A 23869-nucleotide genomic window follows, 5' to 3' on the forward strand; every position below is an offset into this window, starting at 1 on the left:
AGATTAGATTTCCATTTAGAAAAACCACCCTGACTGCAGTGCAGCAGGATCGATTAGAGGAGAGGAACTAAGGCTGGAAGTCAGGAGTCTAGCTGGGAGCACGTTGAAGTATTCACGTAATAGGTGACTGTTGCTACAGCCAGAATGATAACCATGGGAATGAAGAAAAGTTAAAAGAATTAGAATACGGAGAATTAGAGTACAACCGAAAAAGACAAGTCAAGTATGGCTTACTGCAGCCACATAACATAGCAAAGAAAAAAATCAAAATCTAGCAACCACTTACAGACAAAAAGTACCCCAAACTGTTTCTATTTCATTTGCAGTATCCTCAGGACAAGTTAAAATGATCCTAAAAGAAATAATTCACTAACCTCTTTGTAAGGAGTATCATTCAGGTAAATTTCAGTGTCCCCAACTGAAATCAAAACACTTTTAGAACAAACAATATCGTTGTCAAAGCATTTCTTGTTCTGGGCAATGACGGATATATCTGTGTCATCTGCACTCTGCAATGTCAATAATGTTACATTAATAAAGCTGTATACTATATATACTTTTAGCTATTTTTTACTAACAAATCTTAAAGAAGGCCAAGATGTACAATGGTGTGCATTGAAACTGAAATACAACTTACCTTTAAAATAAAGATCATTTTGATCTAATAATATGAAGAATTTCATGAAAATATACAAAGATAGGTTAATGTTTAAACATTTATCTCCAGTATCTTCTGTTAATTTTTTTTTTTCTAACAAGGCTTTTTTTCCCACCTTATAATAATAATAGCTCAAATTTGTTACCTAGTTTATTTCCAATAAATACCCCCAAACACATGTTGTTTAGGGGAATTTTTACAAAAATTCATTTTTGGCAACATCTTTTGTTATGTCTTAAAGAGTCTACATGCCTATAAATAAAAACTGAAATAGATACAAAACTTTGGAACATTTTGGTAAATAAAATAATACATATCATTTGAGGGATTCCTTTGAGCTTTATATATGTTATCTCATTAATTTTATGGTACTTTTTGAATTAAATATTATCTCCATTTTACAAATCAGGAAACAGAGGTTAAGAAGAATTAGCTGACTGTCCAAAGTCATTTGCCTAAATAAGGGCAGAGACAAAGTTCTAACTTTTTAAACTGATTTTGAGAGAGAGAGAGAGGGAGAGAGAGAGAGGGAAAGGGGGGGGGAGAGAGAGAGAGAGAGAAACATTGATGTGAGAGAGAATAGGCTGTCTCTTGTATGCACCCCAGCTGGTTAACAAACTCACAACCTAGGTATGTGCCCTGACCAGGAATCAAACCGGCAACCGTCTGCTGTATTGGATGACGCTCCAACCAACTGAGCCATACCAGCCCGGGCTCTAATGGTTTTTTTTTTCCCCACTTGTAGAGAAATTAGCAAGAGTCTAGCAGTGGTTGAAAAAAAAAGTCAATTGTAGGTTGTAGGAAATCCTTAGCTTGAAAGAATATTATTTAGCTTCAGACACTCTAAATCTAACCCCCTTACCTCTCACTTCACCCTCCCCTCCTTTTGGCCACTCCCCACTTGATTCAGTAAGAAAATGCTCTCTAGAGTCAGGGTTTCTAATCTTCTATCTCAGTTTCATGAATGGCTCTTGTAGTTTTACAGACACTGAAATTCATTATAAAATGTTGTTTTTGAGTATCTGCATTTTTCTAGGAAGAAAACCCATGGCTTTCATCAAATTTTTTAAGTGGTCCTTATCTCCCCAAAAGTTAAAAGCCATGCTGCTGTAACTTGGGGGTGAGAATTAGATCGGGGGAAAAAAGGAATATTTCTCTGGACTTAATATCCAGGTTTCAAGGACTCACACACACTTCCTGCATTCTTTTCATTTTTAGACATATGGGTCAGTGTTTATTTTCAAAGTGAAGAAAGTCTTTAAATGTTTAGAAGTCATATAGGCCTTGATGCAAATTCTTCACACTCAGTTTTTCGTATCTCCAGCAATATGAACGCTAGCTCAATATATCTCTTGGTTTATCTAAATTCTTCCTGTCTCATTAGTAATTACTATAGCATACTGACTAGAGGACAGGTTTTCAATCATTGGCGTTGACAGAGTGATTAATGGATCCCTCTGTGACCCATTTTTCCTCCCTTCATAGGCACTGAGAGCTTTTGCTTCCTGGTAATCCTTTTGCAAAGCATTGCCTAAATTTTGGCATTGTACTCCAAAAAAAATAATGCCACTCTTTTTTGCCTTTCTGAACGGTTTTCAAAGAACAAAAATAATATGTAATTTAGGGTTTTGTTTTGCTCTTGTTCTTGGAAAGAGTTAGATGAAAGGGTGTGAAAAGCAGGCAGAAAGGCTTTCTGTTGCCATCACATTTCTATTACTACTAATTAAAGTGCCTCGGTGTTAGTTGTGTTTTTTATATTAACTCAAAAAAACCCAAGAAGTATTCTGTGGTCTATGGCCTTGTAATAACATGTTATGTTGACAGTAACTTGAAATAATATCAATTCCTAAGAATCACATTTCTCCAATTTCCCTTTCTAATGTATTTCAAGTTATATTCGGTTTGAAGATAATGCTGGAGTTGCTAAGCAGCATAGTACTATGATCACAAAGCCAGAGGGATAAAGGTCAGCATCCAGTGCCACATGGACTCCTCTAACCCTTTATTCTCAGGTCCTGGGAGAATATTCTCCCACACGATTCTGAAACATAAAATGTCAGCACCTCTCAAGGCAGTATATTATTTCACTTGACATCTCAGTCTAAGCACCTATCTTTGCCTTAGCCTTTCAAGAGTCACTACCCCACGCAAAGGTCCTGTTGACACAGTAGCTGCAGGCAGCCATGTATATGTTCCACAGCCCATTGGACCCAAAGCAGTGCATTCACTCATGGGCCACTGGACTTTAACGCTGGCAAGAAAAAAGACAACTCCATCCAATTAGATTATCTCTCGTATTTGAACCAGAAAACAGTGGCTTAAAAAAGATTTTTGTAGTAAGATCTGAGGGTGAATAGACATAGAGTAATGGTGGAGTGGGAGCTGAACAGGTGAGAGCAAGCTTAGGATATGAGGAAACACAAACAGTGATTGAACTGAAGCAAAAATAGCGGCAAAATACAGAAAAGAGTTACACAGCAAGCAGGGAGCAGAGCCTTCGCGCAGAGATTGTCGAAGCTGCGTCAATGTCATCAGAGCATCCATTAATTCCTGCCACCTGGGAGGCAAAACCACCCTTCAGTGGTCACCTTTGTGAGGTGCACTGCCCTGCTCAAGGTTATTTCCCTTAGGGGTTTGCACACAAATCACCCCAGCACCCACTCCCTCCTGTTTCCTGAAATAGTAAACATTTAACCAAATGTCCCTGAGAAGGAAAACCACCCTGAGGTGTTTCACTGCAAAGGAAATCTACTTGAAAATCGCTGATAAAGAAGTATTATAATGGCGTTGAAATATGCAAGTACCAAGCCTGGGGCTTCCATATAACCTCCCCGTTAACTGTTTCTCTAATCAAAATCGGTTGTATTCCCACAACAGAGCTTTCCTTTGGCCCAGTCTTCTAGCTTCTTGTTTATGAATGGCTCCCCAAATATAAAACAATTGAGGGTAAGGTTAATGTCTTCATAACTGTACCCTTAATAGCTCCTAGCATAGAGGCATAGAGTGTAGACTTAAATATGTAATTAATAAATGCTTATAAAAAGTAGAAAAGTAGAAAAATAATTATTAGAAACATGTTAAGTTGCTATTGAAATGTTTTAGGAGGTTTTAATACATAGTATGTAAATTACTACAATGCAAAGTAAATACTGAACCTTAATATCTAAAATTAACAATGGAGATGAATCTTATAGGCAAAAGATCACAACTCTCTTGCCTAAAACTTCTAACAAAAATATAATATTTAAGAATTAGCTTATATGAATAAAGCAGAAAATTATTTAAACACTGATTTCCTGAAAGGGCACTTAAAGAATTAATTCAATAAACTCCAATATTGTCATCTTCTTACTCAAATAGATTTTTAAAATATACAGAAGCTTCTACAAAGTATTGTTCATATAAATCTAAAAATTAAATAAAATTAATATAGATTCATTTCCACCTCAAATTTGGAAACATTAATGTATCAGAATTGGAGGGTAATTTATTTTAGATTTTTATCATATAATTTAATTTAATTTTAAACCTTTCTGGTTTTCCTCATATAGAAATGCTTAGAAAGCTATAAAAAACTGATTTGGGTTGAAAATATCCACTATAATAGAGACAAGATAAATTATACTAAATATCACTAAAGGTCCAAGTTATTGTCTTTCTGACCCTGACCTCTTTGTCTTCAGCATGTTTGTCATACAAACAATATAAGTAAAAACTGCACAGTTAAAGGGGTCATTGAGAGGACTTGATGAGCAGTTTATCCATGACCTGGCTCCTTACCCTTCCTCTATCCTTGGAAAGTAGGTCCTGCCTGCCATTCTCACAGTGGAGCCATTTTCAAGGACACAGCTTTGAGAGAGCAATGTGTTGCTGAGACCTTTGATGGTATAAGTAAATGAACCCTATTAAGGCCTCTACATAAACTTAAGATTCTGACAGGCAAGTGTGGAGAGCTACTTGTCTCGCTGCTGCTCAGACCCGCCTCACATGTCAGCTGCATTGCTCACTAAAACCGCCTCCTACCAATCTGGAGCGGCCTGCCTCCCAGTCTCTCCTTGCCACCTTTACAGGGGCCCGTTTCAGATTTCATCTGGGAAACTCCCAAGTTTACAAACAAACATGCACCTGGAAGACAAAGCACTTTAAAAATCTCATTTTAGGCAACAAAGATAATTGGCTTAAAGATAACTAATACATGCAAATGATTCCTATTTGAAGAAAAAAATTTTTTTTTGCTTTTGGGTAAGTCTGTTCTATTTGAGAGGCATAAGGGGAGAATACAGGTATCACTTTTACCCAACAAGTCACACAAACACATTCTACATTTAAACCTCTGCACATAGAATGGAAGATGTTATTGAAACAACTCAAATGAAGAAATTTTTAAATTGGCCGCCCATCTCCTAGTCTAAAACTTTAAGATAGTTTTAAAGTAGTGTTTCTTCTATGAGACTAAGCTAGAGAAAAGAAAAAGATTTGGAGACAATCAGTTGGTAAACAGGAAATCAGTCAAAAAATATCAAAAGATTTTTTTAAGGAAGAATGGCTTTGCCAGTCACCTTTGGGATAGTCAAAGGAAAGGAAGATAAGAGAAAGATAGCATATTTATCATTTTTTAAAAGAAATACTTATTATCAATTCTATAATACTTTTAGGGCCTCAATTTGTTCCTTAATTCCACAATTTCTTTTTTAATTTAATTATATTCTCTAAATATACATTTAATTTATGTTATTAATTCCATGATCTCCTTTATAACTTCTAGAAGGTAGAAAATCTTTTTTTTTTTTAATGTGGAGTGACTTATATTCAGAATGTAATCCTCACCTGATTTTTATACACTAGCTCTTTTTCATTCTTTCTTTCTTTTTTTACTTTTTGCACAGATGCCACACTGTTGTATAATTTGCATTTCACTCTTAGGTGACAGAGGTAGCTCTACCTAGTTATCTAGTTCTAGCTGCATCTTTATATTCTTGGAGAAATCTGCTCTAATGTAGAGTATATAGAATAAGCATGTCTTTATTAACATTAAATAGGCCATAAGAAGTGTTTATTAAGTGAATGAAATAATAATGCATAAGAACGATCATTGTCACACAATGGAAAATGTTTGCAAAGATGGTGATATGTGAACAAGGTTTTAAATAGTTTTAATAAATATTTTTAAATAAATTTTTATATACAAATGAAAATAAAGTTTGGCGAAATTTTTGTTTTACTACTTAAAATGATACTCTTAAAAGTGTATTTAGCCCGCCCGGGCATGGCTCAGTGGTTGAGTGTCGACCTAGGATCCAGGTGATTGGGGTTCGATTCCTGGTCAGGGCACATGCCCAGTTTCGGGCTCGATCAATGACTCTCTCATCATTGATGTTTCTATCTCTCTCCCTCCCTCTCCTTTCCTCTCTCTGAAATCAATAAAGATATATTTTAAATAAATAAAAATGAAAGTGTATTTAACTAACATTAATGATATATCCAATGGAAACATGTCATGTTTGACATGATATTGTCAACAATACTTCCTTTTTCCTAGATGTGACTTCAATTTTAATATTCAGGATAAGAGGAAATTTTTAAAAGTAATTAAAATCAGTTTTTTAAAGAAGAAAATGTTCCACATCACTCAAAGAGTGGGCCCTGGACATGGAGCATTGTGGTAGCTTGTTAAAAATTGCAAGCCTGTGTGTCTCCATTGACTGAGCTTCTTCCCAGGTATGGAGAGGTCACAGTTTCGATTCCTGGTAGGGCTACACACTCTGGCTACTGGCTTGATCCCCAGTAGAGAGTAAGAAGAAGGCAGCTGATCGAAGTTTCTCTTTCTCATCAATGTTTCTCTCTCTCCCTCTCCCTTCCTCTCTCCCTAAAGTCAATTTTTAAAAAAACATAAAAAAATTAAAATAAATTGCAGAATCCAAGATCATGCTGCAAACCCATGGGATCAGGATCCGTATTTTACAAAATCTTCAGATGATGTGCATGGATACTAAAGTTTAAAAAGTGCTGCTCTATATACTTTACATTGAAGGCATGCATATCCATTTATAGTAAATATTACATTACTAATTAAGTGTAAGCTTGTGGTTTCTCCCTCTAGTAGAGACTGTCGAAAAATTGAACAGGTAATTTTTCAGTTTTTTACAATGCCACCATAATTGTGCTAGTCCTTCTGAGGAACCCAAAAGAAGTGTAACATAGGCCTGGCCAGTGTGGTTCAGGTGGTTGGAGTGTCTTCTGGTGCACTGGGAGGTCCCAGGTTTGATTCTGGTCAGGGCACATACCTAAGTTGCAGGTTTAGTCCCCAGAATGGGGGGGGGGGGGATTATTATTGTGGGTATTAACTTGAATTAGAAAGCAATAGAAGTTGAATAGAACTTGAATAGAAGTTGAGGGTCAGAGATGTACATGTTGATTTGGAACTATTCAGCCTGTAGGGGTGGTTAAGATTGTGGGTAAACACACCAAGCATTAGGAGAAAAGGTCAGATTGCCAAGAATAGACATCCAGTTCAGTCAACATTCACTGAACAACTATGTTCCCAGCATGGTGCTCTGTGCTGTGAATCCATGACTAAGACTTGGTTCTTTCCCTGAAGGATCTAAGTCAGTCATCTGGGGTCAGGGCTTATGCAAGAAGAAATGGCAACAAAGAGACAAAGAAGAAACCAGAAGAGACACTGAAGGTCTCAAACTGCATAATATCCAGAAGGTCAAAGGAGGAAAGAACTTAAAGGAGTGTCAGAGGCATCTAAATATCCAGGGAAATGAAGTTTGGTACAAAATTATCCTGACACATTTTTGAGAAAGTGGTATCAGTTTATGTTCAAATTTCTCAATTGTTATCTACAGTCCTAAGCTCCTCCATTTACAACCTAAATTTCAGGAGATGAAAAAATTCTAATGTAGAACTGTTTGCTAAATAAAGCTTGTCCTAAAAAGACAAATACTTATAGAATGTATATGCCTCATGGTGCCTTCCAAAAATAATCAAAAGAACACAAAACAAAACAAAATCCCCTTAGGAAAGTTGTCATCATCAATAATTATCAGATCGCCAAATCCATTCCCTGAGATTTATTCTTTAAGAAACATAAAATTGTTCACAAAGGAAACCATGAATTGTACCAAAAGGGGAATTCATTGGCTTAAAACTTAAGCAGGAGCTTTGTTCAAGTTTGGAAGGCTATAGATTACACTGTTTGTTTCCTTATTTAATTGAACTCATACAAAATGGGAATGTGTCCACATTCTCCATGTATGCTTAAAGAACAGAATCACACGCAAACGTCTAATCACAGGAAAGCCAGGAAAAAACATGCATTCAAGATAATCACAGGTAACCTTGCTGAAGGAAATCTATTGTTTTGTTTATTTTTTGTGCAATTTATTTCTAAAGCTTACATTTCTGTATTTAGAAATTTAAATATCAGATTAGTGATATCTAAATAAAATTTAGGTATACAGAAAATCCAAATGAATTAAACATATGAGAAATTTGAAGGATTTTATCAGATATACAAAGCCTGGGGTTTACCAAAATCTATCAAAATAGCATGTCTAGAATTGAGAATAATGCCTTTTGATTGCTACAGCCATAAACAATACATAGTCCATACGTGACTTAATGTCTTAACATTTGTGTTCACCAAAGTCAATAAAAATAAAGTGGTTCACATTTATTATGTAGTAACTATATATCAAGCACTATCTGAAAGTTTTGCATATCTCAGTTAATCCTAAGAACTACCCCTAGAAGTAGGTCCAATTACTTATTACTCTCACTTTACACATGAGAAAACAGAGGCACAGAAAGTTTCAGAATTGGCTCATCACTTATAAATAATAAAACTTTAGGATGAGTCAAGGAAACTAGATTAAAATTGCTTAACTTTTATAGATTGTATTAGTGACCTATAGATTTAATATAACATGGCCCAGTATACTTGCTTTTTATATTATCTTTACATAATTGTAAATAATAGTATAAGTAATTGTGACATACCTTTATCAAAAATACCTGGCAATCACCAATATAGTCATATTCCAGTCCATCAAAAGAATGATAATGCCGATCCCCATATATTGTGCACACTGCTGGGCATGGATAGTATGTGCAATTGAACATTCCTCTTCGACAAACACTAGTAGAAAATAACACCAATTCCCATTGTAAGAAACATGGCTCTAATTAATGTTTTCAAGTGAAATAAACATTGGGTGGTTTGCATTCAAGAACATTCACTGAGCCAATATAGCCCTTATAAATATTGCCAATTTGTTCTGATAACATTACACTGACAAATTAGGCATATATTTACCACTTTGTTTAAATAAATTATCAGACTCCACAACCAAGCCTAGAAATTTTGCCTGGGTCATGCTAGAAACAGATGGTGGAATGAAAAATTTAACATAGGCATGTTGGTAGCCAAAAGACCACAATGCCATCTTTGATACTTGAGTCTAAATACATAGGTGTAATTTCATTCATGAGCTTAGAATCTTTATCCACACTTTATGAAAATTATATTTCCATTTTATTTTATGGTTTTCTTTGGCTTATTTCCCAAAAGAAAACCTTCCATTAAATGTGACCTTCTCTTTAGAATATTTATCACTTTCTTATAAACCTGAGATAGTTTTTCTTACTACATTTTCAAATTGTCATATTTTATACTTTTCTTCTGTGTTAAACAAATATGCATTAAAATAATGGAGTGATTCCCCTGTAGTTAGCAGCTTGATCAGTGCCTGAACGACTTTAAAATCGTCTTCACTCGAGCTGGATTTGTTTTTTGCTGAAGTTGGTCGCATTAAGTAAAAAACAAGGTGATGGAAACTAATACAATTGCTTGCGACATTTTCTGTCAAACAAACGAATCTCATTACCAGGTATAACACGGTGTAGAGATCACTTCTCCTGAGAGGTACTCCCAGTCTTTCCAGATACACGGACAGCTTTCAGGAACATAACACTTTCCTCTGTGCTCCGCCATTCTTCCAAAGAAAAAAGTAAATGCAAGGTAGTGTAGTGTAAACTACTAATTTCAGTTTTCAAAGAAATCAGCAATCTTGTCATATTCAAAACCATCTACATTCATTACATCTGTCATAGGCATGTTCTATCTGCCTATGGAAGGGTTGAATCCCTTGCATACCACAGTAGAAAGTAAATGCCAGGCAAATGATTGGATGCAATAATTTTAACATTTGTTATCACTTAATACAATAAAAGGGAGACAAAAGTTTAAATTCCTGGGTAAAGTGAGCTATTCTGAAAAAACATTTAAAGAGGTAGTGAGGGCCCCTTTCTTCAATATTTACTACTTAAGAGAAAAGAGTCTGTGGGTATAACAATATTTTCTAAAATAGTGAATTATGAGATGTATAACATTTTTTCTTATGGTACAGAGATAGGAATCAAGAGTTCTTTTGTGAGTGCTTAAAGTTAAAATCATGAGAATTTAGTTCAGGTGTATTTTGAATAAAAAGCCATGTATTGAGTGTTTCACATCCCTTATTTTTAACATGTCAAGTATTGAATGCTCCTCTTATCTAAAGTGTTATTGCCTTCTTGAAATACTACCCTATGAAAAAGTGCCCTACTATATCTATGAATGTAAAAATAAAAACAAAATACTCAGTCTCAAGAAAAAATTACTTTTGGTGTGTTATAAAAATATTTTGATATGAAGATTAAATAAATACATATATATTTCAATACCTTAATATAAATATGTACATATTTTCCCACTATTATTAAAATATTCTTTCAAAAAATACCTTCATAAATAATAAAAATTAATAATAAATATAATTTAAATATATAAATAACATAATAAAAATGTTAATATATTATAAATAAAATAATAGTAAAATAATAAAAAATAAATAACTACTAAGAATAGATAAAATATATAAAGTTTTTTCTGAATTTGTTTTAAAGTGTTGTAATTCAATGCTATACAAATTATCATAGAAGCAAGGAATCCTGAATTCTTGCCTCTTCTCTCATATAGAAATAATCATATCCTTTTATGTTCTGCTTCTCTTGTCATAGCTCATCCAACAGAGCACTGTAATTTCTTATTCAATGTATATGTTGTCACTTGACATTGAGCTCTACTTGAGAATATCTCATTAACAGCCATGTCCCAGTATCTAGTGCATAGCAGACAATCAATTGTTGAGTAAAGGTAAATAAAGGAATCTATCTATATAAATTATGTATTATCTCATTTAAATTTCTTTCAGACAATAATGCTCTAGAGTCCATAATTTTTCACCTCAACCCTCTCATACTTTGAGCCACTTTCCCTGGACTCTGCATCTCTCCTCTGCCTAGAAAACCCTTCTCCTCCCCTGCTCTACCTAAAGGACCTCTTCATATCATTTAAGATTTAATTTAGCACAATCATTTCAGTGCAATCTTTTATGTGCCACACTCCTTATGCATAGCAATTTGTACAAACTCTTATTGGAGGTCTCCTCACAACGAATGCCAAGTGCTTCACTAAATGTCGAACAGATCATCAAAGCAACAACAAAAACTAATATTTTTCAGTGCTTATTATGGCCCATCCACTATTATACCACTTTAAATACATCACTAACTCATCTAATTCCGGTGACAATCCCATAAGGTAAATGCCATTGTTATATATGAATTTTTGTATCCACCATCCCTGTAGCATAACACAATGTTCCACATATTAGGTGCTTCATAAACATTGGTTGTCCAATTGTTTAGTTGAGGATGCCTCACCTAAATGAACCACAATCCCTACATATCCAGCTAAAGTAGTGGCTTCAAGTGGTTATGCTGATGACTGATGAGTTTTTTTAACTAATCAAAACTGGAAGAAAGAAGAAGACAGCTATAAATCACTTGTAAGCAATCTGCTTTAAGCAGACTTGGGCAGCAGGGTAAGTAATAAAACATTTACTGAGTACCTACCATATGGCTGGTGTGCTGCATCCAAGAAATATATATTTATTATCACACCCATTTTAAAAAGAGGAAGTTAAGGCTCCAAGTGGTTAAGTAACCTGCTCCAACATACTTCGGTTAATAAGAAGGAGGACCCAGTTCTCCTCAGTATTCCAACCCAATTCTATCTGACTTTCTACTACATTACTTTGCATTTCTTTAATCCACAGTGTCTTCTAAACTAAGGCATGTAGTCCTTTTATAGTCAATGAATTGCTGGCACTATCAAGAGGCTCATGAAAACAAGTTACAGGCTTATTGTCCTAAAATAAGCCAACTAAGGTCACATGGAAGACAATCCAAATCATATTACCATAAACAACTTTATAATAGAAAGTTCTGAATAACAAAATTATTTCCAAATCAGTCAGAGGCCTCTTAGTCAATTCCAACTATATTTATTTAATACATTTCTTTAAGTTTTTGTAATGAGATTTGACCAGTAAGTTAATAAATCCTTGTTGAACTGAAAGTCAAAAAGTGACAGCAAATAGATATTTTTTAAAATAATAGCATCAACCACAAGTATATGAAACAAAATTAGGATGTACCTTTATCTAATCAGCCATGCATCTGCAATAATCATAATCAAATCAAATAAATAAGCAATGATGTAGGTCTCAATTATTTTATCATAATAAAGGCTTTATTTTCCTTGTTCTTTTTACCAAAATGTCTTCCTTGCTAATCGACTCCATGGCCTGATTTCTACCTGCCTTTATTTTCCCATGCATGGGCTTGTTCTTTCAGCCTCCACCTGTGTCCTTCCTTCTAAAGAGATTGGTACAGACCCAAGTCACTTGGCTTTTCAACCTATTCTAGGTGGGGACCATTTAGATAAATTCTACTCCCCTGGGAAACAGACCACAAAACCTCTCTCTTCTTTGCTCATGGTTTATATGAACTGAGCCCAGGGATCCCTTTGTGTGAATATGCTCACTGAGGAAGAATGGGTGACCTATTTGCCTTAGGTGGCCCTCCCTCTGAGCACTGCTTGTATTCATTATCAGAAGAGAAAGTGCCAGTGAGGCCATATTGTAAGTCCACCTGCCAGAAAGCTAAAAAATAGCCCCCCCATTTTGTATTTGCTTTCATATGTACTACACATTCCTGCTATTAAAGGAAATTTACTAAGAGTAGATTATACTTCCATAAAATAGTGACCCATATTTATTGAGTGCACACACACACACCCACACACTACATCTCACAACGCCCAATTGAGACTTTAAGGAAACTTGCAGAAAATCACTCAGCTAACATCAGCAGTGCTGGGATTTGAACTCCAGTGTGTCTGAACCAGAGCTCCCACTCTTATCCAGTGCCCTATATAGACTCAACACACTGTTTCCTATAACATCCATTTGATAAAGTTGGTATCTCCATAACAATATCAACAGCAACAGCACAACATATATACAAAAGACATGCACTAAAGTGTAGTCAATGAAGAGTGGTTCACTATCACTTTCCCAAAATTGCAGTTGAATGAGGGAATAAATGTTAAGTCCATCCCAAAATGAATTATCTCATCAATTCACTGTATTACTTTAATGATACTGCATTACTTTAATACTATAGTAATTAATTAACATTGCATTAATGCTTTAATATTGTAGTACCTGAATAATATTGCACACTTAACAGGTGTGACATTATTTAATCATGTTATATTAATATGTAATGCATACTATCTCACAGATAACATATGTGATATGTTACATGAACACAAAACAATGATTACAATAGTCTTCTAGTTACCAACTAGTCAACCACCAGTCAACTAGAGCAATAATTTTAGCTATTTCTGTAAATAATGTTTTTAAGTGCTTTTGTGTTTATTAAATCCTGAATGTTCTGTATTATCAAGAAAAAGAGGCTTACCCTGGAGCACAAACACAGCCACTTATGCAAGGTGAGGATGGGGCGCAAGTGAAGTTCATGGCCAGGTTTGCACATGTAATCTCACAATTTACACCACCAGCTGGTAATTCAGGATTAGGAAACCTGCAGTCGAAATATACTTTTCCCTCAGGGCACGCACGAACTTCAAGGACAAGACACAGATAAAATACCTCTAAGTTTGTATTCACTCCATAGATGGATAATCATATTCAAGTGCATTTGTATCAAAACACAAGTCACCATAGGATATTTTACTAGTTATTATTAGATCATTCTCTTACTCTGTGATGTTTAGTTGATGAGCTTACAAACATTCTCTAGCCGGATTCCCTTTATAAAAACACCTAAATTTCCAAAACCTATTTTCAGTTTGAAAACCTTAGCTTCCTGCCATAATGCAATAACTATACAACTAGTATATACTTTTCTGAGGGTATTCTGATTAATCCAAACATAGATCCTCAACTTTTGATGAATAAAAATTAGTATATTTAAACTTTACAAATCTGTGTGTAACAACAAAAGCGTGATACTTTTACATCTTGCTTCACCTCTGAGTCATTGCTGACATCAGTCCTCACTCTACTGTGGAAGAACAGAAGTGGACATAATTACAGGTAAGCTAGGAAGTTCAAATTCCTCCAGAAAGCTTTTGGGCTCAGAGGTATTAAATAAGGTCCTTTATTTGGAGCCAAAAGGATCAAATCTTGTGGGATTCCTCCATAAGAAATCTGGGTACCTGCATTCCCCCTTCTTTAACTCTGAGTCACCTTGAAGCAAATGGGGCAAGGCAGAGACAGCCCAGAAGCTACTGAATATGTGTGTGGTCCACGAATGTAATCTAAAAGAAGCTCTAGAAAGGCTGAATCCTTCTAAAGTAAATCCAGGGCATATAGTTCAAAGCTAATTCATAATAATATACACATGATGGTGCACATAAATAACAAAGCAATAGCTCACAATTAGTGTTAACGGCCTACACTCTTCTTGTCCATTAAAATCAATGAAAGTGGTTTTGTTGTTTATTTGCCTAGAATTTCTCCACAGTGGCTAAAAATTTGAGGCTTTTTCTACGGTGAAAATAAATAATATAGCATCCCCCTAATATATAGGATGTTCACGAAAGATATACAATGGTAAAATGACATTCTAAAGAGACATAACAGTTGATAACATTTTACATGCCATTTTAAAAGTGATAGCAGCTAGTCCTAGAGCCTTGTTACTCATAATATAACCCAGGAGCCAGTGGCAATGGCATACCTTGACCTTTGCCAGAAATGTAGAATCTCAAGCATCACCCCAGACCTGCTGGATCAGAACTGGCATTTTAACAAGATCCCTGGGTGATTGGGTGCATGTAAATATCTGAGAAACATTGGTCTATAGTAGTTTCACAACTTCTGTTGCACAAGTGGGTTACAACAGGTGCCAAAATACATGTCCCTAAAGCCTTTGGGGCGCCTGGGTTGGTTCTGGGGTAGGCAGAATCTAGGCAGCAACCCTGGGTTGATAACCTCTGCCCTTAAGCAGCCTTGCATGTTCAGGCCAGACTGCCCTACAAATATTATAATTTCCAAGGTGAAAAAAGTTAGGAAGCACTGGAGCACCATGTTGACGAACATTCCCAAGGCTATATTCATGCACATTGGTAAGAGGGGGTGATGGATTAAAGACTTCTCCCGGAAAAGTAAGGGAAGTACTAGAGCCAAATCTCCTACGGAAAATACCTTATCTAGATCTTACCAGTAGAGGGTGGTGCTGGCTCATCACATTTCACAGTCCCATTTGAACACTGGCTAGTAAAAGTAAACAAATATTATAAATCCAAATCTGTTTTTTTTTCTGTATTTCAAAAAACAATATAATGGGTAAGAATTGATTAAATATATATACAAATGTTACTTTTGCCCATAGAATGTTTTTACAAATAAGTTATTGGCTTAGGTCCAATCTGGAGAGAGCTATTTCAGTTCACATTTTAATCAAACACTTATATGTATGAGGCACTGTGTGATAAGCATGGGGGATACAAAGACCAAAATTCATAGCCTTTACTCAAGTAGGAAGGCTATAGTACCCAGTGGAAACGTAGGGCAGAGCTGCACAGAGGTAGAGTAGTGTTCCATGTAACAAGGTGCAATGCGGGAAGTGACAGGAGATGCAGGTGGCAAAGAGGCAAAGGCCAGCTGCCATCAGACGCTAGCAGCGTCTGAGGTGAACGATTGACCGTAACCAGAGAAGTGACATGCTTGGTGCGAATTCATCATTCTGGCAGCCTCACTGAAGACAGAATGAAGCCACATCTTCCTTGCAACTTAAGTTCTAAAGTCAGGGCATAAGACAAAAACCTAATACAGGCCAAATTAATCCTGAAGTTCCTTAAAGAAGCTATTGTGATGGGGAACAACACACCATTTCTCAGTAACTCCAACATCAACAGCTTTTCCTCCAGCTTTGGACCAGATCATGTGTTCTAGGTCGGAGCCTAGATGAAGCTAATATATAAGGGCCATGTCATGCGAAAATTATGCTAATATGTCATCTAACACTAGGATGACACTCAGAGGTGTGATTCCCTCACACTGTGAATGGCAGAGATAGGTCTCAGATCACAGAGCCAGCTTTTCTATATCATACTCATTCTGGGACATTTGTGGGAGGAATGGCAAATGAGGTTGCTACACGAATGGGATTTTTTTTTCTCATTGAGGAAGAATGATTCCTTCATTTTTTTGCTATTACTAAAATAAATTCAATTATGTTAAATTCAAGAGAGATATAACGCATTAGCAAAATGAAAAAAACAAGACTAGAGGTAAGAAGACCAGGTAGAGACAGGAAGTCCAGAGAAGAGACGGTAAGAGACATTGGCGGTGGCAGTAGAAAGGAGGGGGATTTCAACTATTTGCAGAAAATAAAATCCACAGTCATTGGGGGTTTATTAGCTAGGGGTGTTGAGCAGGAAGAAAGAGTCTAAAAAATGACTCCCAAGATTTCTGGTTTAGGAAACTGGTTTAGGTTGGCTAGTAGTACAACCTACTAGAAAAAGATCTAAGAGCTGGTTGCCTTTGTATCTTGATTGAAGGATGGAAGGAAGGGAAATGGAGATAACAGTAAAGGTAAACTGAGCATAAACAGTATACTGCCATGAATATTAAATATGCTGCTGAGCAAAGTAGGAAACAGAACAATCACCCCAGAGCCACATTGCCTGGGCTTGAATCTTGGCTTCGTTACCAAGTTGCTTAACTGCCTGTGCCTCATTTTATCACCTGTAAACTGGGGACATAGCAACAGTACTTATCTTTTAGGGTTATAGTGATGAGCGTTTTTAATAATAGATATAAAGCAGAATGGTGCCAGGGCTACAAAAGGTACCTAGTAATGGTGAGATATCATTATTATTATCATTGTTTTTATTATTATCTATGGTCTATTATCATCTGTTGATACCTCTGGTGGAACTAAAAGAGGAACATTAGGAATTGGATGTAGATCAATGTAAACTGCTGTATGGATGTGTTTGCATTTTTAACAGACAGGCGACAACCCCAGTGAGTGCCATCCTAATAATAAGTGTTGTGCCATCCTAATAATAAGTGTTATCTCACCAGGATCAATGTTCCTAGGGAGGTGGTACACTGACTCCAGCATATGACGTGGTTAAATCCATTTTGGAATTGCTATTTTTAAGCCGGTGGGTAAACCACAAAACAAAAACCCCTCAGTAACTTGCATTATTTGAACACCCACCTCACTCCTAACTTTCATCTAAAAAACCAAACTGATCAAAGGGCTTCCATTCCGCTGCATGGCACTTCAATCCCGCTCTTCTCTGCAGTTATGAGTACAAGCCTTAGGCATTCCATGTTGCAACGAAATATATATTACATGATTTTAAAGGTTCTGTTAGGGTTATCTGCATTTTTAAATTACAGTAATCATATTTCAATTTATGGTTTGTGTTAAGAAATTACATCAGTACATGTTATTCATCAAGTACAGTCACCATCATTGAAATCTACCATAAGCCTGAGGGTGTTGGAATAAGCTCTCCAGGTTGATAAACGCTGCCCCTATAATGACACCGGCAGTGAAATCTGTAAGAAAGAAAAAAAAGTTAAATTAGTAAAATAGGATATATACAGATAGATTTCAGAAAACACCAAACTTCAAGTAGACCCCATGCACTGTATTGGTAATTTAAAGGCACATTCTAAAGATGGCATCACTCTAGGAGGCTACATGCAATTAAGTCATGCAAATGGCAGAAATCATTTAAATATGAGGTTTTGTGTAGCTTTAGATTTTGTTTTCTAAAATAAAAAGTCTGTATTGTTTTAGTCACAATGCAGATTGTGTTGGGTTAGTCACAAAAAGTCCCTGGATGCCCGTGAGAGAAACATAACTGACACATCATTTAACCCTCATATAAGACAGAAGCCTTTATCTCACATGAGATTGCAGACGTTTCTGAGTGCTGACAGGCACTGCAATGCTGCTACTGAAGGTTCCCACATGACAGGGAAACATAAACCTTGTCATTAACTTTGATATGATAAAAATGAGGAGAAATACACTCCAGGATTAACCATCAGATTCCTTAGCTCTTTCTGTAGCTATTTGTAAACAAGTACAGGGCTAAATATATATAAATAAGGTAAAGACATTAGGAAATATTAAAGAAATGACTCACAAGCAGATCTTTGCATATATGCACACTTGCTTTATGGAAAAAGTCGCTGTTCAATAGGGGAGAAAATTATTTTTCCCAATGAATGGTGCTGAGTCAGTTAGATTAAGAAAGAAACAGCATGAAGGCCTGTTTAGCCTGTAAGAGAAAAAAGGAGATAGACACTGGATGCTGTCAACCCATTCCTGAGACTTACATGGGCACACAGAAGTGAAGTGTGTCTTCATAGTATTTGCCCTCGGGGCAGTTGCAGCCCTCCGCGCAGTCGTCGTTGCACTGCTCAGGGGAGGAGAGAGAGATGCAGGAGCGGCGGCAGAAGGCGGAGCAGTGATGGTACAGCATCCCCTCCTGGCACACCACCCCTGAGGACAGAGGGCTCAGCTGAGAGAGAGATTGCCACAGAGCAGGGAAGCATTTTGTGTTCAACTATAGGTCTATGGTAGGTGTAAATCACGAAAAAAAAGATACCGGGCATCAATAAACCTAGAATATTACAGAAGCCTGTAACATAAATGAATGAATTAACTACAATCTTTGCCTCGATAGAAGTAGAACAGAAAAATAAAATTTCTACTTTGAAATATTTTTGAGTGAGACATTCTATAACATTCTTTAATTGCCTGTGCCATAGTTTTTAAACTAAGGTATTTTATTTTATATGTCTGAATAAAATTCCTGTCCTTGCATTTCAAATCTATTTGGTATCTATAATTAACCCAGTTGCTAATGACTAGAAAGGAAACAAAGGGAAGGCTGAATATTATAGGCATGCCCAGTGAGGTTTGGGTGACGTAGAGAAAATGGTTACCTGTCAGTCATACCTGGGAGCAAGTCATCGGCCAAGTTGAGCATGGCCACTAAAAGGGCACAAAATCTGAAATACATAAGCTATTGAACAAAGGAATTCCTTCTCTTGCTCTCTTGGGCTCTTGTTGCAGGGGGTGTGCTCTCACCCTCCTGCATTTGCTCATGGCCATGTGGACCCCACACACATGGCCTGATGGACTGGAACCAGCCTGATGTTACACTGGACCCAGCTCCACAATGGAATAGGAACTCTGGACACTGGCTTTGCTTTCAGCTCTGCTAAGGGAAATGGGACTTTGCAAACCGAGGAATGTAATTCCACACAAATAAAGCTTCCTACCATATCTCATGCTCTTGTGGGGGACCTCCAGAAATGCTCATTCCGGTGGTGCCTTAAGAACCCCACTCTCACTAGCAAAGGAGAAAGGCCATCCACACAATTCTCTGATAACATATTGACTGCTCTGCTGACATCGTCTTCTTCATGGCATTATTTCAGCATTACCTAAGTAAACTTTTAGCCTTCTACAAATAAAACAAAACTTGACTTTATTGATTCATATTTATAGCTTATTTTTTGCCTTCTTAATCATGTTTATAATTTTTTCTAAACCCTTCCAATTTTTCTCTAGACCAAACTGAACTGATTAGAGTAGGCAAACTAAAATAACCTAAAAAACAAACACCCAGAAAATGCTGGATAAAACATAATTGAAATTATGTTAAATATATCATTGATCTTGTGAGAAAAAAAAGGGGGAGGGGGGTAGGCCGGGGGATGAAGGGATGAGTAACATCCCTTGATGCCAGAAGTGAAGAGGGAAATAATATCCAGAAATTTGAGTGGCAGACAGGAGGATCAATCTATTGGATTGAGCTCTATGTGGGAATAGAAAATGAAACTAATCCTTTCTGGGGCAAGGAATTGGGAGACCTTTTACTTGGACTCTCAAAATCACTCCATCCTCATTTGCAAGGATGGACTACAGCAGAGCCAGCAAACTTTCTGTAAAGGGCCAAACTGTAAATAGTTTCCATTTTTCAGGACATACAGTCTCTGTCACAATTACTCAACCCTGCCCTTGTAGCTCAAAAGCAGCCACAGACAATGTGTAAACAAATGGGCAAGAAACTTTATTTACAAAAACACAGGAAGCCCAAGGGTGTAGTTTGCCAACTCCTGGACTTGAAATCTACTCTTAATACAGGAAGATGCTAGGAAAGCAGCTGTAATTCTATGGGTGTCTGTGATGAAAAAAAGTCTCTTCTGAAAAATAAAAATCCCACATATACATCCTGCACAGGTGTGTTATATGAATTTACATTACTTGCATATTTACACTATCATTCTTAGAAAGCCCAAGCTAGGAAAATAACATCAACACTGGCCAATAAGCCCTTTGGAGTGACAGGAAAAAGCTTTGTGAAACCACTGTGGGGCTGGAGAGGAGGAGGAAATGATACTCTTGAAATCCAAAGGATTCTAGTAGAGGGAGGCAGAGCCCTAACAAAGATTAGCTCAGAAAAATATTATAGAACAAATAGAAAAGGAAACAATCTACCATGAATGAGAACAGTAGACACCATAACCATGAGGACTAGAGCCCCAGGAACTTGAGATGATAGTTGGCTGTTGCATAGCTTGCCTGTCTAATTACAAATCAGCTGCGTCACTAGAACACATAATGCTTTCCTATATTTAGATATGACATTTCTATTACGTATTTCACATAATCTAAGTGTGTTTATATCAAAAAATATTACAAAAATTATTGATCTTAACCAACACATCTTCAATTTTAAGAAACAAGGTACTTCATTTTTTTATGCTTGTACATGATAATAATATTTCAAATATCTTAAGGGATATTAACTGTCCACTTTAAAATAGTGAAAGCAGTAATTACCGGTGCAAAAAACCTCTAAAGCGTTATGTGATTGTTTTTATCTGTGCTATTGCCGTCATACTCACCGCAGAATGAAATGCGAGCTCTGAAATCAATGGTAACGCCACGCTGGCCACAGAGGTAGGCGTAGTGGGCAAGCGCATTGCACAGGCAGAGGCTTCCACACTTGCAGGCGTCGTGGCGGCACAGCTGATAGTACAGCCCGGGGCTGATGTAGAAGTGGCAAGGAGCAAAGAGTTCTTGGTGGATGACATCACAGTGTGCTGCGTATGCAACTAACAGACAAAGAGCCCCATCAGCACCTCGTTTACCAGTTGGGATCTTAACCTTAAGTATCACGTTCCAGAACTAGCCAGGATTCTTGTTTTCCTAGAAATACACTGTATTGCACATTACTTTTAATAAGAGCCAGTATTTTTAGCTTACATTTTTTGTGTGTTTTGTTGTTGTTGTTTTGGTTTTGTTTTGTTTTTGGTAATATTAGTGACAGCACTAAATTCAGTAATAATTTAGGGGGAGAAAGTTCTGTTTTACCTGAACAACATGAGTAGCAGAAGGGCTGCTAGCCTCAATCACCCCATTGCCTGAGAATCATCTTAGGAAATCACCCCAACTCTACTATAAAGAATTGGTGAGCAGTGGGAGGCTTATCTCCAGACATCCATCCACAATAAAATTGGTGCCATGTTGCGGATGTTATGGCAACTCCCTGGAATATATAATTATCCAGGAAAGTTTGGGAATCATCTCATTCCAATAGAGTTTCTGAGGTGAATGGTAATGTGGCAGATGCCACAAAGTCATTGCACATAATGTCTGCATAGGGCACAGTGTTGGATAAATTAATCTATGGATGCATGAATAAATAAGTAATGAATATAAAGTAGGGATTGGAACATATGGTAAAGGCCATGAGATATAACTGCCAGGTCTTTGGGGTGAGGAGGAAGCCTGTGTAATTACTTCTTAAAATTTGTTGACTTTTCACTTGAGAATGACTGATCAGATAGAATTCTTTATGGGTATAACCAAGTTTGACCAAACAATCTAGATCGTAACTTTCTGAAGAAAGGCTACATGATTCCTTGATGTAGTGAACCCAGGTTGCACTGATTTCCTCACAGCTAAAATTAATCAATCTTTGAGATGTCATTGTCTTTGAGAGACCAGATGAGCTGCCAGAGATCAGAATGTTTTCAAACTAATGAAATATACTAAACTTATTTTGTTGAGTATTTTAAATAGTTTATTATTGGTAAGGTAATGCATGGTAGTCATCTGAGTATTATATTTTTGCATTGCTATGACTATGTATGTGAAAACAAATGACTTAAACTCTAACAACATGCTGTTGGCATGCATACTCCCCATCCCCAGAAGTTCCAAAACAAAGCAATACGTCAATAAGACTTTTGTTGTGTGCCCTAAGGATTTGCAGATTTAAAAATATTTCTAATGACATTAAGTAAAAGGGTGACTCAACAAGATCCTTCTGAAAAAATATCCTTCAGAATCCATGTCAGAGTTATTGATTTTTAGCCATTTATTTTCCTTTCTTTGGGGATTTTTCTGAATTTACCTATTTGCTTTTTTTTAATAGTTCATGGCAAAGGTGGAGAGGATAATATCTAAACTATATATCAGAGAAGATGTGAGATATAGTGATAAAAGTCCTAAAAGTATATAACAAAATGGTATGTAATAGAAGAGGTAAAGAAAAGGAAAACTGAATTTATCAATTGTACTCTACTCCAACTTTTACATGTTATTAAAATAATTAAAAATAAAGTTGCTGCAATATCAAGGAGGGAACTGAGAAAGTTAGAAACAAGCTGAACAAAACTAATTGAAGAAGGAGCAGACCTATTAATAGAAAGTTAAACACAAAATGGGGGAAAGTGCTGTTAAATGGGAGATGAAAGTATTCAACCAGAAAGACCAAAAGGCTTTAGTGTAGTTTTATTATTATAGATAGGAGAAATGACCAAAGAGATGAACAATCTCCTTCAAGTTTGGAAATTGGCTTAGATGACATGACAGCACTAAAAGCAGCACTATCTCGTTTTTTTCCAGTACACTCAAACTATAAGTTAATAACAAGGACCGTATAACAATCAACAGAATCCTACCAAACAACCACTACAAAATCCAGAAATCATAACAGCTTCTCCTGGGTACTCAACCAATATTAATAATGAATTTTTAAAAACCAAACAAAAACAGTAAACTAGCCAAAATAATTAAAGAAACAAATTTTTAAAGATTGAATCTATTTAAGCATGCACACTTTTTTTCACAGTGATTTTATGAAAATAATAATATGTCTTTTTTTAATTAAGCAGTGAAATAGCTGTTTACATGGTTTTTTGTGACTTTAGCAAAAAAAAAAAAAATACAGCCAAAAACTCTTGGCATGTGAGTTGTGCTGTCACTGCAAATTGCAAACCTGGAGCATGACCATCTCAAATTTTTGCACGCTTGATGGCACAAAGCTTCCTTGGATCACTGACTTCCTACTTATGAAACCATAATAAAATCTGTGAGTAGGAACTCGTAATGTGATAGAATAGACAGGAGAATCCGCATGAGCTGTCGTACTATGGAACTGAAGTCAAATATCCTAAGACTATAACAGCATTATTAGAGATTTTCCAGAGATTTTTTTTCCTAAGCATTTAAATATTCTGAATGCTCTAAAATGCTAGCTCACATTTGGGAAGAATTGGGAGATTTCTAAATACTCAAAGTAAATAAATGTAAGCATGCAAAGTAGTAAATAAAATAGTTATTTTGTGGAGTTCTTTTTTAAAATAACCTACATTACATAAAGAAACATATGTAAAGGCATAATATTAAACAAAAATACACAAGGAATGGCACAGATATTATCCTAATGAAAAAAAT

The 23869-nt window shown here is 36.1% G+C and overlaps 1 protein-coding gene across 1 annotated transcript in view; it reads right to left on the reverse strand.

Annotated features, from left to right (window-relative positions):
* OTOGL (otogelin like) overlaps positions 1-23869 on the reverse strand; it is a gene marked incomplete at both ends in the record, with an annotated part of 121229 nt that overhangs the window by 60873 nt on the left and 36487 nt on the right. Inside the window, 8 exons of the mRNA XM_081127763.1 lie at positions 375-509; positions 8663-8801; positions 9550-9657; positions 13535-13697; positions 15302-15354; positions 17584-17658; positions 18448-18613; positions 21031-21240. Of these exons, the coding sequence (XP_080983889.1) occupies positions 375-509; positions 8663-8801; positions 9550-9657; positions 13535-13697; positions 15302-15354; positions 17584-17658; positions 18448-18613; positions 21031-21240 (1049 nt within the window). The remainder of the gene's footprint in view (positions 1-374; positions 510-8662; positions 8802-9549; positions 9658-13534; positions 13698-15301; positions 15355-17583; positions 17659-18447; positions 18614-21030; positions 21241-23869) is intronic.

The sequence above is a fragment of the Miniopterus schreibersii genome (genome assembly GCF_964146895.1).
Source record: "Miniopterus schreibersii genome assembly, chromosome: 2".
In the NCBI taxonomy this organism is placed as follows: domain Eukaryota; kingdom Metazoa; phylum Chordata; class Mammalia; order Chiroptera; family Miniopteridae; genus Miniopterus; species Miniopterus schreibersii.